Source organism: Pan troglodytes, chromosome 14 (genome assembly GCF_028858775.2).
Source record: "Pan troglodytes isolate AG18354 chromosome 14, NHGRI_mPanTro3-v2.0_pri, whole genome shotgun sequence".
Classification (NCBI taxonomy): Eukaryota; Metazoa; Chordata; class Mammalia; order Primates; family Hominidae; genus Pan; species Pan troglodytes.
In genome coordinates this window covers 38778535-38798670 of record NC_072412.2, presented here as the reverse complement: position 1 = coordinate 38798670, position 20136 = coordinate 38778535, and the positions used below count along the sequence as shown (strand labels likewise).

At 32.7% G+C, this 20136-nt stretch overlaps 1 protein-coding gene across 4 annotated transcripts in view; it reads right to left on the bottom strand.

Annotated features, from left to right (window-relative positions):
• The window catches only part of COG6 (component of oligomeric golgi complex 6), a 96591-nt gene that overhangs the window by 56127 nt on the left and 20328 nt on the right, over positions 1-20136 (bottom strand). For 2 of the 4 annotated variants that reach the window (XM_509639.8, XM_024348531.3), the window contains exons 5-12: positions 18497-18608; positions 16452-16534; positions 16027-16097; positions 13810-13903; positions 8752-8880; positions 8584-8675; positions 6568-6632; positions 1674-1765 (exon numbers count right to left, since the gene is read on the bottom strand). In XM_509639.8, the coding sequence (XP_509639.5) occupies positions 1674-1765; positions 6568-6632; positions 8584-8675; positions 8752-8880; positions 13810-13903; positions 16027-16097; positions 16452-16534; positions 18497-18608 (738 nt within the window). The remainder of the gene's footprint in view (positions 1-1673; positions 1766-6567; positions 6633-8583; positions 8676-8751; positions 8881-13809; positions 13904-16026; positions 16098-16451; positions 16535-18496; positions 18609-20136) is intronic. The other 2 variants (XM_016925220.4, XM_054665221.2) reach the window with 1 other exon arrangement.

Here is a 20136-nt window from a genome sequence, read left to right as displayed (position 1 = left end):
TGCCTATACTTTCTACTTCCTTTTTCCTGCTTTTTCTTCAGTACCCTTATCACTACCTAAAATTATTATTTTGTACTTGCTTGTCTCCCCTACTAGAATGTAAGTTTAAGCTCTGTTTTGTTAATTACTGTTTCCTTACCACCTAGAAGAATGACAAGTATACAGTCAACTGTTTAATTGACTAAATGAGGAAATGTGTGAACAAGTAGACAAAGTACATGCAAACAATCAATAAAAAAAATTTTAATTGTCATCTTCAGTATCATCTTCAAAGATAGAAAAATTATAATTCTCAGAGCCTAAAAAAACCTATTGTCATCTTCAGAATCTGAATTATTTTATTTCCAGCATTTTCTACATTAGAAACTAAGATATCAATATCTTTAAATAATAAATTTCATGTAGTCCCATCACAGACATTATTAAATAAACAATTTTAAAAATTATTTTACCAGCATCTTTTTATAACACAGCATTTGCTATGCCTAGCTTTCAGCTGCCCTTGTGTTTTCTAAGTATTTATCATTCTCTTATTACAGGATGCTATAATATTACAACTGAAACTAATTCATTGCTTTTGAATTATGGGAATGATGACAACAAGTTTATATCTAAAATATTAAGGGACTAATCCAAATCCTATCTCTGATCATTTTTGTAGACTATGACTTGTTAGTTTTGTTTGAAAATCTACTAGTAAGATGTGAAATCCATTCCCTAGCTGTTAAGTTCTGGGTGGCTACTCTCTGTCACTAAGGGGTAGGTGATAACCTTACCACAGCTTTTTGGTACTCTGTAAACTAGTGCTCCCTGAACCTTTCCTGGTAATGTTAGTTACATCCTTCTTAGATTTTTAACAGTTGGCCTACTATTCCTGATACTGGCATACTGCATAACAAATAACTTTTAAATAATTATTTAATGGAAAAATATAAAAACTATCAAAAATATGGCTTGGAAAGACATTGTTTTAACATAACTACATATATAACAGTCTTACAGTGACAGTTATAATAAAACTCAAGGGTATACCACCAAAACACGTAAGTAAAGCAAAAATGAATGCATATTTTGGAGTCAAAGATCACATTTTATATAAGACAAGTGGTTCCTAATCAGATAAAGTTGCTGTTATGTAGAGAAGATAAAGCTATGGCTCTATTTTATCACTTATAGTAAACTAAATGCTAAAGAATTTAGGTTATTTACATCCAGAATAGAACATTTCATTCACTATGCCCTATTGTGAGTATATGGTAGGTTATTTACATCCAGAATAGAACATTTCGTTCACTATGCTCTATTGTGAGTATAAGGTATAGTTGCTTTAGTTGCCTTGGATGTCTTTTACCAATGCAGGAAGACTCAATAAAGACTTACATTATAGACTTATATTGCTATATAAGGGGTGTGTGTGTGTGTGTGTGTGTGTGTGTGTGTGTGTGTGTAGTTAAGCTTGGAGAAAAAAGGAGAAAGGAAATAATAGACCTTAAGGCATAGCATGTATAATATGCATATAATGATTTACATGGTGTGGAAGTCCTACTAGTTACGCTTAGTCTATACTTAGTGTATAATTACTATACACAATATAAAAAAAAATCTTATACTGTGCTCTAACTGAAAGAAATATCACACTGGATTTAGCAAGCACATTTTGCCATTCTACTTACCTGATTGTATGGTGATAAAATTTGAGGAGATTAGAAATTTTATATAATAAAACTGCCCCAGGTTCAGCAACTATTACTTGCTCAATTCGAACCTATTAAAATATGTGAGAGGAAAGTAAACATTGCTTAAAAGTATAACTTTTCTTCATTAATAACATATGGTATGAATAGCATAACAAAGATAAAATTTTATTACTGCAGAGATCACAAAATGCCTCCTAATTTCTGAGTAGTAAGTCATAGAAGATGGTAAAGTAACAAACATTTTAACAGAGATATACTCTACAAAAAAACTGACCCATTATTTGCAGAATTTGGTTCAAGGCAGTTGTTACCAGGAATGTCAATACATTGAGATCATTTGAGATTTATCACCAGTATATAATGGAATTTGGTTCAATACGAAATTGCAAAGGCAACTGTTACATCCCTAAAACAGATTATCAATGAAAACATAATGCTTTATTGCTAAATATTCAAGAAAAAAATAAAATAAATTCCAGTCTATAAATTATTATATCAAGTTTGTCTATTAATCAAAGAATAGAAAACTAGGCAAATCTTGAATTAGCACCAACATATTTGCCAAATTATAAGACTACCAGGGAAAAATCAGATCTAGTTCAAGATTAACTTGATCTGCCTCAAGATTTAGGAAATATGAATCTTTTCTAATTAAATTCCATCCCTCACTGATCCTTCTTTTACATTCTCTCATTAATGAATACAATCTAAACTACACTGATAAACGTTTACTTAAATATTGTATCTGTCCTTAAGCTACTGCTTACATTCTATCTTCTTGCTTTCCTAACTAGTTTCTAATACAAATACAGTATAGACATTATGTCTTCTGCCTATTTTACATCTCTGTAGCATCTGGTAGAACAGTATACACACAACAGATGTTTAATATATGCTTTTAAAAATTGAACTTTCTCTGTATTTAGATTTTGGCATATGTCATAAAACAAATGTGATTTGCTAAAATGAGATTTTATATCTGCATACGAAAACCTCTTAGATTACAGAAATCAATTTACCTTTACATTAATATGTTTATGAAATTGATCTGTTGGTATAGGTGATAGACTATCTAATTAACACAATATCATGGATCATGAATGGCATTTGAACTTAAAAAATATATTTTTCCATGATTTATTTTTAAATCAAGGCCTTAACAGTGACTTAAATTATACATTACATCAATAAAAGTGATATTTTCTTAATTTTAATATAATTATTACAGCAAAATATAAAAAATGTTAGTTGTAGGCAAACAGCTCTTTACTAGCAGATTTTAAACAACATCTCAGCTATCCGGCCAGCTGCCTTCCAGAATTTTGAGGCATCAAGAAAATATTCTTAGTTCTGACTCCCTTAAGAAAGAGAGAAAAGAGGGGAGAGAAAGAAAGAAAGGAAAAGCAAAGAGGGAAAGGAGGGAGAAAGGAAGAAAAAACAAAAACAATTTCCAACTCTCTCCATGAATATAAAGGTTTTGAGGGAAAGTGGCAATAAAGAATACAACAGCTACAATACAAAATACAACAGAGAAAGGCTGGAAAATCAGGAGACTGACAAATAATACACCAAGAATGCTTTGTTTGCCACACAGAAATAAACACTCTGTCTTATGAGAGCTATATAAGAGGGTAACCATTTTCAGCAAAACCCAACAGTCACAGGAGAAACAACAAAGGACAAGAGAAACGAAAAGTAAAAAGTAAAAAAAGGTCAAAGAGACTTAAAGGAGTGGTGGTAGCAGCAACTGACTGGAAATTATCACTGTGATGACAGTGGAGGGAAAAATCATTAGCAGAGCTGGAAAGCAGCAACGGGAATAATGGCTCAGATATAAAGTATGTTGGAACAGACCCTGGCACATCATAAGCACTCAATAAATCCTAACTGCATTACGAGAAGCAGCATCAACCATAAAGGCAGATATTAAAAGTAGCAAAATGAGCTTCAGGCACCCTGACAGCAGAGAAGGTAGGGAAGAGCTGAAAGACAGAACAGTGGCTCTCCTCTCCAAGGCCAGAGAGAAAGCTAGAGCAAAAGCGAGAGCAAGAGAAAGAGAGTGGGTTTGTGTTCATGAAGAGGACACGGGAAGAAGGGAGGACTAAAAAAGATGATGACAAACCTACTTTACCTTAATATCACAGACAGCTGCTCAGGGTAGACATCTGTTCCTATGTATACCTCAATCTGAGGGTCCAATGACTATATTGTGTACAATATTCAGCTTTATTTTCCATGTCATTGATCTTTTACATATACCTGCTTTCATAGAACCCACCATAATCTAAGGTCTGTAGCATACACTACACTAAAGTTTTTATTAAAAGAGAAAATTCAAATGATAGCTGGTAATCTCTCAGCAATCTAAAACATTCACATAAAAGAAGGATTTTATACCCATGGGCTTGAAAAAAAAATTTAATATATTAGTTCTGGTCTTTCTAGCTACAGTTTTGGAATAAAGACATGTACAAAGTAATAAGGTTGATGCTGATGAGCCACGGTACCCCCTACACAACATATGCAATCTTAAACTTAGAGCACAGATTCTTTAAACTGGCAATAGGTTTACAGATCTTATCTTAATGCATACATTTACAAATATTTAATCTACTACCTATGATGTTTCACTTTACTAAGACGAAGATTAAACAAGGTAGAATAAATCAAATATATAGTTTCTCAAGGATTATCTCCCATTACCACTATAACCTTTTATGTTTCTAAAAATCAAAATCTCTTATTCTAAAAAAAATTCATATCTACAAAGAATAATGATGGACAGAAAAGTAGCCATAACATCCAATATCATATGTCATTAGAAAAAGTTTAGTTGCTTATCAATTAGGAAGAAGAAATTTTGTATGAGTGGGATTACAAGAGCAGATTGATCACTAGAAAAAATCAGAATTATAATTGCAAAAGAAAATAATTAAAGTTGAAATTTTTTTCCTCAACTAACAACTATCTCACTGAAAACATAAGATACTCAAATAAGGTCATACAGAAAAAAAATTCTTAAAATACTGTAACACTGTCTATCAGTATATAAGGAAGGGAAGGTATGAGAGTTGCTGGATTACATATCACTATCAAGCTAATTTGATATGTAACTATTGTGAACACCTGCTAAATATTCTCTGGATGCAATACATATTATCATCATATGGAAAGATTTGAAGTTTCTGCCATTTCAGAAAAGGAATTTTTCTTCATTTTACAACAAAAAGATGCTTGTCTGCTTACTAGTGTCTTCTTTACCTTTGGCAACTTACATTTAAATTTGCCAGCAGATCACAATAATGTCCTACAATTGCCATAAAGATCTTTCTGGGTATGTACATTAAAGGAAGATGAAGTGAGAATTTCTAAGTACATTTTAAAACAAAGGCAGACTTCAGTATATAAAGTCTTTATACAAGTGGCTGGTATTAGTTTAAACATTTTTAATATAATAATTCTTACTCAAACCAGGACAGGAAACTGAAAAGTCCATTATAATGCTTAGATTCTAAAATTACAGTATTTATAAAATTACTTTTTAAAAAGAAAAGGAAAAGCATACACCTACTATGTACCCACAAAAATCAGAAAAGTTGTAAAAAGAAACATAATTACATAAGCAAGGAAGGGGGGAAGGTAAGGCAGATAAAGTAAAATTTACTTATCAAAGTGACTAGGAGTTTAATTTAACTATATGAAGTTATAAAAAGGTATAAAAGCATAGCAAAATAAATTTCATTTTATTCCTCCTCTTCTTCTACCTTTCCAGTAACTGCCAGTATACAAAATAAACAACATTTATATAAGTTATATATGTCTACATCAAACTATGACAAGTAAATATTTCATTTGGGAGAAATAAGTAAAATAATTTCAAGATACTTTGCCATTTATTTACTGAATATACAGTTAGGTCCTATGAGATCAAGTTAGAGTAACAGTTAAATTTGTCAATATAATCAATTGTCACAAAGTGTGTCATCTGAGATTTCCTTGCCTGAAGCATATACCAAAAAAACAAAAACCTTAGAAATAAAATAAAATTAATTTTAAAGTTCATTTCTTGAAAAATTAATTATTAAACTTCTGGATTTCAATTTCTATGTATGAAATTAAAGTCAATCAAGGAAGTTGGTTTACAAGGAAAAGTAAACCAACATTGGCCAAGTATTCTCTAAATATTAATAAAGGAAAATAAAGGTATTTACCATCTGCTAAATACTTAGTATCATAAACTATGTACTTCATCTACACAGTCATCCTCACAACAACCCTGGATGATAGGTGTTTTAATATACAGGTCCCACCGGAGCATATTTCAGGTGCAGAAGAGTTAAGCGGATGCAATAAGTAAACACAATTAAGTGGCAATATGGGAATTCTAACTCAAATTTGATTCCAAATTCTGTTCCTTGCACTATAAACAGTATTGATGATAATACCAACACATATTATTTTATCCTTGGATTAATCATTATTTATTGCTACGACAAGCAAAAACTCTTCTATGCTTGAAGCAATCAAGTAAACAAAATATTCTTAGTAAATCTCTCTGTTAAGAGTTCATAGATTCGCTGTTTAAATTTAATAGATTTTTTTCTCAATTGAATAAGAAAAATTACTACAGGAAATATAATCTGTAAAAAATAGGTCAATATATGCAAACTACAAATATTTCCAATTTTCTTTCTCAGAGAGAAAACTGGCAATTATTATTTTAAAATGTTTCTTATTAGTCTACATTAGTGTGCTAATTTGAAAAAATTATAGATTGTATTTGAGCTGGTATCAGTTTCTTAAGTTTCTATAAATAAGGTAATAATTTAAGCAGGTACCATATAGCATATGTAAAAACAAAATATTTTACCTTTAGAGGCCTGCACACACCTTCAGTGATATGCCCAACAACTTCTTGAATATTTTCTTCAACACCTAAAATTAATTACTACATAATTAATATTTGTTTCCATATTATACCTTGCTTCATATAAGTTCAAAAAACTAACAAATAATATATAATACATATAATTAATGGCACTAATGACTTTTAAAATAACCATAACAATATTTTAGTAAGTTTGATATCTCTTGGGACATTACTAATTGTGTTAACATATTAATTGAGATAATACCTAATGTGTCTAGAAAGCCTTGTTAATTCATCTGACTTTGAGTTAATAAAATGAGTATTTCTTTGTGAAAAAGATTAAAGTTATAAGACAGAGGAAAAAAAGAGTGTGAAATGTATTAATTGAATGAAGTGATGCCAAGATGTATTAGCATTTGTTTTACAAACATCTTGTTCCAGGCAGCGCTGCTTAGCACATACACTGAGGGTATAAAGATGAAAAATATACCTTGAAATCTTATAGAAAACCTGGTATTTTCAAAACACCAACTATTTATCAAACTCTGTACTGGGTATTTGACATTTACTGCTTGTAATCACCTTCATTTTCACAGATGGAAAAACTGAGGCCCAGAAGATTGAAGTCATTCATGTAGAATAACCTACTTCAACTAACTACAATCTATTTACTTCCTTAATACTGCCTTATACTTTTCTAAAACATCTTTAAGGAAACACATTTATTTAAACTGGGTAAGGAGAATAATAACAGAAAGAGAACCTAACGATGCACACTTTGTGCCAATCTAACATATATGCTGAGTCTAATCTTGATACTGAAGAGTTAGAAGCTATAAAGTTAGTATTACCACCAATTTGTAACACTGACTCATCTTGCAGATAATGTGAACCACAGAGATGTGTGGCTGAGCTATGTAAAATAGTCAAGTGATACCAAGCCACAGTGTCTCTCTTAACTTCCTACCAAAAATAGAACATTTTAAAATCATACACTAAACCCTCAAACTCTAAAACAGGCCTCTTTAGGTAATCACAACTAAGAAGATTTGGAATTCTGTAAACAAGACATCAGCAACTCTCAACTACAGTTATTTTTCTTCCTTGACATCAAGACAAAAATTTTAAGTACATTTAGTACATATGGTGATGTAGTTTGGATGTTTGTCCCCTCTAAATTCAAGTTGAAATGTAATCCCCAATGTCGGAGATGGGGGCCTGTGGGAGATGTTCGGGCTATGGGAGTGCATCTCTCATGAATGGCTTGGTGTTGTCCTGACAATAGTCAGCATTGCTTAAAAGTGTGTGGCACCTCCCCATCTCTCTGTCTTGCTCCCTCAATCACCATGTGACATGCTGGCTCTTCCCCTTTTGCCTTCCACCATGAATCTATGCTTCCTGAGGCCTTCACCAGAAGCAGATGTTGGCATCATGCTTCCTCTACTGCCTGCAGAACCGTGAGTCAAATTAAACCTCTTTATAGGTTACCAATCTTCAGGTGTTCCTTTATAGCAATGCAGAAACATACTAACAGATAGGATAATTGTCTTAAAATTTTAAAACAGTGCCATGAGAATGAAAAAAGAGGCTGGGTAGCAGAAATGAAAGAATTAGTAGCTTAAAGACCTAAAACAAGTCACTCAGCCTGTTTACACACAGATAAAATTAAGATAATATCACCTTGTACCTTTAAAGTGTCATGCAGAGGATTTGAGAAAATGTATGCTAAATATTCCAGAAATTTCTTAAAAGTGCCACAGAGGAGTCTAGGTTTGATATGAAAGGTCACTAGGTTTCACTATAAAACTGAACAGTTGAGTGACAGGACAAAGGTGATGGAAGAGAAAGTCTATTAGCAGAATGAGGGAGAATCTAGAGAAGAGAAAGAGTAATCAGGATGCTTATTGTACCATCAAGGTGTTTATCTAAGTGAAGAAGATGGCAACAAGAACAGAAACAGAGATGCTTGTGTTATTTTCTATATTTAAGCATTAGCAATACAATCGGTGGACCCACCTTGTGTAGTTACATGCTTTAAGAGAGCTTCAAGGTGTTCCTTTTCAGAAGCAGTAGCTTGATGGAGCCAAGCCAACATATCTCCTACATACCTAATGAAAACTAAATGTTAATGAAGATTTCCTTTGGAAAAACATCAACTCCTCTTCTGCTGTCTGATTACTATACCTCAAAGGGTCATGAGAATGCATTTCAATTGGTCTAGGTGTACCTCCGGGGCCCCCTCTTGTGAGCGCATCAATAAATCCACGAACAACTGTACTTCTTCTGGCTGTTCCAAATTCATCTAAGGTATATCTAGAAGAAACAAGTTATATAAAAAATGGTTGGGGTTGTTTCTAGTGGCTGTATCAGACTATTCACGCAATTTCTGAGACAACCAAGTACTTAAAAAGCACTTAAAGCTCCTTTAGACATTCGGTCACGCAACATTGCTTTCAAACAAGAAAAAAATATTTAAGAGATAACTTCAGCTCATTGAAAATTCAATCAAAAAGTAAAAACTTTTACCCCTCCTAAGAAACAATGCTGGGATTTGGGACTAAAGCAGAGGCAGCAGTAATAAGGGATAAAGCAATGGACTTAGTAAAAGTAGGAAAATCAAGCCAAGGTGGGAAGACTTAACTTTTTAGGTTTCAGTATATTCACTATACTAGGTTTCGGTATATTTCAGTATACATATTTGCAGTCTAAAACATGATGCTCTACTGTTTTACATAAAGCCATAACAGTTCTCAAAAACTGATTATAATTAGAACTCTGCAATCCAAGGCTGGGTGCGGTGGTTCACACCTGCAATCCTAGCACTTTGGGAGGCCGAGGAAGGTGGTCACTGGAGCCCAGGAGTTTGAGACCAGCCTGAGCAAAATAATGAAACCCTTTCTCATTATTAAAAAAAAAAAATAGCCAGGCATGGTGGTGCATGCCTATAGACCCAGCTACTCAGAAGGCTGAGGTAGGGGGATCACTTGAGCCCGTGAGGTTCAGGCTGCAGTTAGCAGTGACTGCTCCACTATACTCCAGCCTGAGCCACAGAGCAAGACCCTGTCTCAGAAAAAATAAAAGAATTCTGCAATCCCAAAATTGACATTTTTCTCTTCTACATTAAAAAAGTCTTCTTTACACATACTATCACAATCTATCACCAAAATTTGCTCCAAAAATTGCTATCCATTTTTAAAAGCTTATCTTGACTCCAATATTAGACATAACAGACGTTCCTTAAATTTACTGACCAAACACATATACAAGCAAATACCTTTTTAAAAAACATGTATTAAGAAGTCACCTATTATAATTGAAAAGGCATGGAAAGGCTTTCTAAGGTGAAGGAACTGGTAGGGAAGGAAAGCTTTTAACTGGGGAATAGGACAATTTGGGATTCAATTTATAAAAATGGCCTGGAGCTCTCTGGAGTGCCCATTTCTTTGACTTGACTCAGCCTTGTTTTCCATTATCACCACCATTCCTGACATCCATCCCTCAATTGAAAGTTCTTTCCATTTTAAAAGTATAAAGAAAAACAAAATACATTTTAGCAGTCTTGATGTCAGCAGATTCTAGACTAACTTTTAAATCTCTAAACAGTATTCTACCATACTAAATTTTAAGAATTATGTCAATAACCTCTATATAAACAAAAATTACCAAAACTTCCCAAGATACCCAAAATAATTAATATCTTAGGCTACATAGCTTTCTTTCATATGCTGTTAATTGGATGAAAAATCCACATTTTGGTAAACATGTGAAAGACGGTTTATTTCCAAATCAAAGAGAAAGTCTGTAGAACTGGCAAATAGCTATAAATATTTAGGAATATGAACCTTTTTTGAGGACTGTTTACTATTAACTAGACTATGGTTCTTTGTGGGTTTGTTTTCCGTTAAAAAGAAATGGTTTTGAGATTCCCTGTGGTGACATACTAGTACAGAAAAGGGAAAGTGCAATATCCAGCTAAGTTTTGCTAAATTGCATAATTGCCTTGCATTTACTTTCTATTTTTTAAACAAATTAGAACCAAAATGCTCATTGCTATTTTTTCCCTCATGCTCTTAAATTATTAATCCATTTAGTGTGAAGAATGCCTTCTTTTAAATGATCACCTGATTCTCTGAAATAATGAACTTATGACTGCTTATCACAGCATAAAATTCACAAACGTTTAACTTTTTAAGTATATATAGCTAATCCTCATTCCCAAGACCCTACTAACTATATTAAAAATAAACAGCATAATTTGTTTCTAGGACTGTCCACTGGGACGACAGTTGTAACAGAATCCAGTGAATCTTAAAATCCAGTGTATTTTAAATAGGGGGTAAATTACCAAGCCTGGCAAACACTGGAATTTCATCTGTTCAATACTATAAAATATCAATAAACATTAATATTAATGTCAATCCTCCTATAGAACAAATATAATTTAAAGCAAAAACAGCATAAGCCACGTGAACCTTCAATATCTTTAGACATGAAACATCCTTTCCAGAGACAGAAGAAAAAGTCTTTGACCAAAATCAGACATTCTTCCAACAATAATCAAAAATCAAAATGGAGCTTTTTCAGAGTGAATGTTCAAATTATGTAAATATTCTCAAATACCTCAAGTTAAAATTAAAAGTCTCATTTTAAAAATTGTGTTTAGCTACAGTTAAAGAAATTCTGGTCAAAAAGCAAATTAAAAGAAGAAAAATTTTTATCAAAAAGTAAATTAAAAGATAATAGGAAAGAAGTGCCTCTTTGAAACACAACAAATACATAAAGAAGGAAGAAAAATCAGCATTGTATGTATTACTACATTTTAAAATAACTTATATTCTAAAGGCTTACCAAAGAAAATAAATTATCAAATTTTTTCATTTCATTTATAATTGTACATGATTTATTATTAAAAGTCAATAATGCATTAGCATTCCAGTTATATACCACATAAGAAACACTGAGTATGGCAACTTTCCCCACGGATTTCAATAATTGACATTTTTCTTGTATATAATACTTACATTATTTGAGACACAATAATGGACAGTGAAACTTTTATACATTACTTATTAAGTTCATATAGTGCCATCTGGTGGTTAACATGATACATTATTAAGTTTTCCCTAAATGTAAGGAAACTACCACTTTGAAAATAATTACTTAATGAAAGGCCAATTTTCTCTTTTTTAGCATTCATCTTGTTCTAATCATCTGGTCTTAAAAACTTACTTTCCTACTCAACTTCTAAATATGTCTTAAAATCTTCCAAATTGCCATTACTGCCCCCTGCTTCTTAGCATATGCCCTTCACAGATAAACCTTCTTTGCCTATTATAGTTCCATTCTTTATCTTTCAAGCTTTTTCCCAGATTGCCATGTAGCCCTCAAATACATCCCTCCTTAGTTGAAAACTTTCTAGTCATCTCCTCTCAAAATAAAAATAATATCTAAAATTTAATGATGTACCAAGCATTACACTAAGTGCCTTAAGTGAACAATCTAACTTAATCTTCACATCAACCCTGTAAAATAGGCACTATTATTATCCTCATTTTACAGCTAAGGAAACTGAAGCTTATAAAGGTACAAGGACTTCTCAAAGAAATTTGACTCAAGAACCCACCTTATAGCCATTTAATATTGCTCCTTTCCAAGTTTTGATAAAGAACTATAACTCAGTGAAAATTTATTTGCATGGCAGAAGTCAGCTGTTGAAAACAAACAAAGGTGCCCAAAACACAGAAAGGCTTTTTTTTTTAAAAATACATAAAAGATTAACCTTGTGAATAAATATTAATCTGTAGACAATGCAACAGCTGTTAAAATCAAACGCCAAATGTTGTAAGTGCTAAAAGACTCATAATTAGTGTCAATATGTTAAAGTGAAAAAGTTGGGAAAGAAATTTTAAAGCAGGAATAAACTGTTAAGCTGCTGATCAATGGTAAATATTAACTTATCTTATGTATATGCACAACATTCAGGGCTATTATGATCAGCTGTTGCTCCTAATTCAATAGCCAGTGCAAGCTTTTACAATTAATTTCCCAAAGGTGCATTATCTCTCAATGTATATCTTTGCATTACTGTTCCCTCAACCTGCAAACTGTTCTTCCTTTACTTCTAGGAAAATGCCTATTCAGCCTTCAGAACTCACTTTATACCTAATTCCTTAGGAAACTTTCACTGATGCTCATCTCTTTCCCCTACACCAGAATACTTGAGCCACACAGCATCTGGCACATGACTTCTAGACTATCAATTAGTGTATTCAATTAAAATGCATTTGTTTATCTCTGGTTCCATAAAATAAAGCAGTTTGAGGGCAGTGCTTTACTGACGTTATGTTTCTAGAATTTAAAATGGTGCTTAACACATAGTACTCAGTAAGTAACACTGGGGTGTTATTGTTTTACACAGCTGTTCAGCATTTGTGTTCTGTGACCTGATGATAGGATAAGTAGTGTTCCAATCAGAAAGTAATGGGGAGGTCCTCTAAAAATAGTATAAACAGATTCTGAAAGGGATGATTCAAAGCAGGATGCACTACCTTGGTAAGAGTCCCCTCGTTTCCTGTTTTCAGAATTATTAATATCATCAACCCCTACATCTACCTAAAGCTTATGCTAATACTACTCCAGGCATTAAAGAAAGTATTTACCTTTTATTTTATAAAAATTAAGAGAATAAAATTAAAATATAAAATAATAAAAAACATATCAACAAATACAAAATGCATTACATTCTTATCTAAAACATTACCACATAGCTCTTGTTTGGCATCAATTACAGGATCAAAGACCTGGGCCCTCTCCTCCTAAATCCTATTAACAGAACCTTGATATTAAATATTCTTTTTTTCATCTCTGCATAACCATATTTCTCAGTACTGATATGACTTCAGTCTCTGTAGTGAAGTATTCATACAGGAGTTTTAGTTACTTACAATTCTAAGGGAGTTAATGAGATGACAGGGGAAAAGTCACTGAACCTCTATATAAGTAAGAGGTAGTCTACATACAGAGACACTTTGGTTTCTCTTTCCATATTGTATTCTATAGTATGTAAAATTCAAATAAGCTGATACCCCATGAAACAAATTCAAGTTAAGGTGAACAGTATTGTTGTAAATTATTATAAATATTACTCAAACTATTATATACGCTTTTGATAATACTAAAATTTAAAGTAAGTTATCAAAAGAAAAGTAGGCTTTCATTTTTAATTAAGAAAAAGTCACCAACTTATATAAGACAGGTCTGTCCTGCAGGGCTTCCATTGCCTGTGTCAATACTGGAGATACATCACATGATTCTTGTGTCAATGTTCTGCATTCACCTGAAAAATAATTAACGTTATAACTTTTGTTAAATTCAGCTTAGATGTTTATTATGTCTGTTGCATTCCAGGAGTCTAAATTCTATGGCAAACACCCCATAAAAAAAATCCTCAGAAAAACCTAGAGAATACACCAATCAAAAATCAATTTATGCTGTCAACCAAACTAAAAAGTTAAGCTTAAGTAGTTATATAACTTTAAATGACCACATATGCTATCAGGTATGCCCCAAAGCTGTATTTTATTATTATAAAACACTATAGAGTCCTGAAGAAACCAACCAGTGAACAAGTATTTCCTAATAACTGCCATATACATGACAGTATTAGGGAGGCAGGGAGGAGTACTAAAAAGATATTATCAGTTCCTTCGCTGGGAAGCAATCTTTAAACAGTTTGCTAAAATTGTTAATGTGGTTAACTAATATATAGTGATATAATTTCAAAAGAGTTTGAATTTTAAACTCTTAAAAATTTCTACACCAACTTTTCTTTATTATTCTAATTTTATCTATAAAATGCTCACAAGTGCCTAGTACATTCAAAGAATTTAGAACTTCTCAGAAATTCCCAACCTTTGGTACACAAGGACTTCACACTAGCAGTATACTTTCTAGCATGCACTGACTGAAAACAAAATATGCATAGAGAATTGAAGACACCTTAAAATGACTTCATAGTCTCCACAAGACAGAGCCCACAGTAGGGAACCACTATGTAAGATGTTGCGGGAGCACAAAAAAATTTGAGTCAATGTCCATGCCTTTGAGGAAGTAGAAAACTAGTGAGATAAGACATACATGAAAAAAATACAATGAGATGCAATGAGAGAAAGGCAGACAACACTCCAGATGGAAGCAAACAATGTAAAGAAGGAGAGAGGTAGAAAAACAAACAGGTTTTAGAGATAAAGACTTAACCAACCAGATCAGAGAATTCCATTTGCGCAGCATAGTACAGGAGTAGCTGGTTAACCAAATTTAATTCCAACCCCTTCCAACAGTCAGTTGGTAACACCTATTAAAATATGTGCTCCTGTTCCATGCTTGCTTGTTTTAAATATCTTCTCTGGTTTTAACAGGCTATTTTGCAAAAAATCTATTGAAACATTTTCAAACATAACTAAAGCAAATAAAGCATTCCTGGTAGGCAAAATAATGGCCCTCCAAAGATGTCCGCATCCTAATCCCTGGAATCTGTGAATATGTTACCTTACATGGCAAAAGGGACTTTGTAAATGAAATTAAGGCAGTAGACCTTAAAATGGAGAGATTTTCTCAGATTACCCAAGTGGGTCCAAGGTAATCACACAGGCCTCACAATGGAAGTGGCTGGCAGAAAAGTTAGAGATATGAGATAGAAGATGAGGCAGGGTAGAATCAACATGAGAAAATGACCTGACATTGCTGGCTTGGAAGATGGAGGAAGGGGCCGCAAGTCAAAGAATGCAGGCGCCTCTAGAAACTGGGAAAAACCCTCAGTGACAGCCAGCAAGGAAACACAGACCTCAGTGCTGCAAACACAAGGAACTGAATTCTGCCAACTAACTGAATGAGCAAGGAAACATTATCCCTTAAAGCCTACAGAAACAAATGCAGGTCTACCAACATTTAGATTTTAGCATAGTGAGAACCACATCTGATTTCTGACCTACAGAAGTGTAAGGCAACAAATATGTGTTGTTTTAAGCCACTCAGTTTGTAATAATTTGTTACAGCAACAGCAGAAAATCAGTTTACCACTTACAACTTTACAGTTATGTAAACAACAAGAGATACCTAATCTGCTTTAAAATAATCTAGGGCAGAAACTGTCTTCATTGTTTTATTCTCACACTTAATCAAGCATACTGCTTGGCTGATAGCTGGTGCTCATGATACAAACACAAAAAACAGTGTGCTCAAATGTGAAGTTTGTTTTTCTTTTTTAAAATATTTTTGATTACTAAATCAAAATGCATCAAAGACCAAGTAAAAATTTAAAAACCAAATACAAATACTATTTTTATTTTTAAAAAATGTTTGATTACTAAAATCAAAATATATCAAATAAAGACCAAGTAAAATTTTAAAAAACAACTACAAATGTTCATGAATCTAGACAACATAAAAGAAATCACTTACTTTGAGCCCATCGGTAAAGTCTTTCATAAGCCGTTTCTTGAAGTAAGGCCATCTGTTCCATAATTTCTAAACTAAAAAAAAATTAATGATTATAATTTAAACTTTAGTCAACAGATACATCTAAGCACCTAATTATTTTGTTTGCATATTACATATTACAGCATATTAACTTTTTATCATTTTATGGGATGATTTTTCAATAATTTTCTACAATTAAATAAATGTCACATTTTAACCATCACTTATTTATCAACTGCTGTTTTAGCCTAAACCTGTCAGAGTATAACTTCACCATTCTCTAAAGATAAATAAAGATTAAACTTCTATTTCACAAAATGCTATATAGTTCACAAACAATCTAGAATATCTTTAAAATTTTGGAAACATAAGCAGCAATGCAATTAGTTCAGTGAGCAGTTACTCACCCTGCCGTTTGTTGATTTGTACGCAAGAGAACTTTGACATCATTATGAATCTGTTTTACTCTTCCCAGTGCCTTGAAAAAATCCTTTAAAATTAAGAATGTGACTTTATGTCCATGCTTCAGGCAAAATTACATTATTTAAAACTGAAAGGTCACTACCAAGGGCAAACAAACTCTTTCACCTATTTTAGGGAAGCCTTCCTATACTGATCTCAACTTTCTCTAAGTTTTCATAGACGGTGTAACTGGTATTTATTCACATTTTAAGACATATTAATATATTAATTCAGTTTCTACTATGTGCCAAATAGTGTTGACAGTTGCCAGGAAAGTAAAATTTATAAAGACAATAATCCCTGTCCTCAAGAAGTGTACGTAGTCTAGTGAGAAATGCAAAACTAAAAATTACTACATGAAAAAAACGTATTGTGTATTACACACCTTATTACTTAAGCCTGGCATTCTTATTGCTGAAGATGATGTTTTATGTATCTGTTGTATACTCATTATTGCTCCCTCATCCAAGAGTAGAATGCAAAGTTAAATATATAGGAGGTGACAGATGCCAAACTGTTGATTGATATTTAAATGTACTGGAGGCTTAGGTTTCAGAGTGCCACAAATAGTGTTCCACCCATGAAAAATAATGGATGTGTTATTTTTCTTTGATGAATAAAACTTAAAATAATAATAATAATAATAATAACCTTCATTTTCTAATTTCTACCAAGGGGAGAAAAAATGATATGTCAAATATTTCATATGTGCAAAGTTCCTCAAAACATGAGGGCAGTACATACTAATACATAATATCTCTATTAATTCTCTCACCTATTTACCTCTCTACACCCAAATGACTGGTTCCATTTTAGCCAAGCCAGTAAAAGTGATACCTACTCAGAGACACTCAGTGAGAACCCTTCCCCACCTCAAGAACCCTTCTTGCCCTCTGATCCCACAATGATGACGATAGGCTTAAGTTTACAGTTCTTCCCAGATAGAAGACCAAAAGATTCCTTTCTGGAAAAATTGAATGTCTTCAAGGAAAAAAAAAGAAATGAAACTTTTTCTTGTTATTTAACATTTTGAGAGGTTATATAATTCTGTCAGCCAGTTTGGAAAAAATGGAATAGCTTAAAAAATTAATTAGATGAAAAAACAAGTGATTTCTAACCCAAGGAAAGACACAAAGTTATAAAAGAGAGAAAATGCAATCACTGTAATGTCACTGTAATGAAAATGAAAAATGTGTGGGTAGGTACTATGGCTCAGACCTGTAGTCCCAGCACTTTGGGAGGCCGAGGTAGGCACATCGCTTGAGCTCAGGAGTTTAAGACCAGCCTGGGCAACACAGTGAGATCCTATCTCTACTAAAAATTAAAATTAAAAAATCAGCCAGGAGTGGTGGTGCATGCCTGGATACCCTAGCTTCCTGGGAGGCTGAGATGAGAGGATCACTTGAGCCTGGGAGGTTGAGGCTGCAGTGAGCTGTGTTCGTGCTACTGCACTCCAGCCAGGTTGACAGAGCGAGACCCTGTCTCAAAAAAAAAGGAAAAGAAAATAGAAAATGTGGTCTAACTGTACTATGATGTATGAAGGAGATAAAGAGAACATATGTGTGTACTATCTGTGTTGGGGGAGGAGACAGAGTGGGTAGAAGGCTAAATCCTCACATTTCACAATAGAGAATCAATAGAAAATAGTTAACATAGATAATCAAAGCATATTCTTTTTAACTATAGATCTAGAATATAGAATTTACAAAAGAAGCAATTAATAACATTGAAAATGGTTGACAAAAGACCTAGAGGTGAGGAAGAGTAAAATAGGTGACATAGATTTTCTTTTTATAACTTTGACTCTTTTTAAAAAGTACATGTATTACTTTGAAAAATATAATTAAAATACACATCTTAAATTTCCAAATATAAAAATATTCTCAGATGAAACTTTTTTTAATGGGAAAATAAAGCTTCAAAAAAGCAATTTCTCTCTAATATCTGTAACTACTAAACTTTAAATGATTATAACACAAAGCCAGGATACCTCAGTAATGGGTCCTTCTCTTGTACCTCGGAGAAGACTCATTTCATCAGAAGTCAGTTGGAACTTGGATAAGAAGGCATCTGCAACTTGAGCTCTTATCTCTAATTTTTGGCTGTAATTTTCAAAATAAGCAATAAAAATCAAGCATCTTACACAGTTGCATAGCTTTAAAACAAATTCTATCTCAGACATAATAAATTTTTAAAACAAAGGTATGAAAAGTTCTCAATATTTTCAAAAGTCTTGTTTCTGCCTCAAATATTAGAATTTTATCAGACATGTAGGTGATAAAATTAGCTAATATTGTTCTATTTCAGATACTTGCACACAATAAATGGAGTTGATCATTATGCAAAAGAACAAATAAGTCCATGCATGGTCCCTGCATTACAAATTTGCAGCCACTTACAAGTACTTAAATAGTTCACCTTGCAGTTTGCTAGATGCTTTTATAAGAGAGAAATATGTACCTGTTTTCAACCAATTTCTTTTCAGTCACTAAAACAATTCCTAAGCCTTTTAAGTTTTCACATGACGTACATATCAAAAATCAAATTTATTAGTTTATTTTATGTTATAGAAGAACTCCTTTATTAATTCTCCATAAATTGCTAGTCACTTATCCACTTTGGTCTTCCCCACTTTTTCTACAAAATATAGTAATAAAAACAACCTTTTAAATTATATGAGTGCAACCTATCTAAACTAGCTGACGGAAAAAGGCACACTCAAGGACCTATGGGACTGAGAAGAATCAATACCCACAGGCAAGTTAGGATCGCAAACTACTTGAACAGAAACTCAACATTCCTGGTTTCTGTATCTCAGAACTGAAAATATATAAATAAAGTTATAAAAGTATTTCACTAGCAATATTCAGAGAATAGTAATATTCCACAATTAAACAAAATTCAAATAAGAATGAACAAAGATAAACATAAACACTATTTGTATAGATGGTACAATGCATCTGCCATCTCTGTTTTATTTGCACCTTTGGGATGGAGGTTTTAAATTCAAAGTTGAATGCTAATGCTCCTACTGAATAAAGAAATTTACAAGCAAAAATCCTCCAGGTGGCAGCAAAGATCTGTTTATTTCAAATGATAAATCACCTAATTGAGTATACACAGATTTAAATGTCATGTTCTTAAACATCTTATTATTGATATCTAAAAGTTATCTTAATATTTATCTTATTTTTGCTTTGTTGCCTGTGCTTTTGAGGTCTTATTCAAAAAATTCTTGCCCAGTCCAATTTCATGAAACAATTCTCCTATTTTTTTTTCTGGTAGTTATACAACTTGGGGTCGTATAGTTTACTCTTTAATCCATTTAGCGTTTATTTTTATGTATGGTGAGAGATCATGGTTATCAGAGGTTGGGGAAGATAGTGGGGAGAAGGGGACAGGAAGAGATTGGTCAACGAGTACAAAGTTACAGTTAGGAAGAGTAAGTTCTACTGTTCTATTACAAACTAGGGTGACTACAGCAAATAACAATGCAGTGGTATTTCAAGATAGCGAAGAGTTTGAATATTGTCACCACAAAGAAATGATAAATGTTTAAAGTGATAGATATGGTAATTACCTTGAAACATTACATTGTACCCCATAAATATATATAATCATGATATGTCA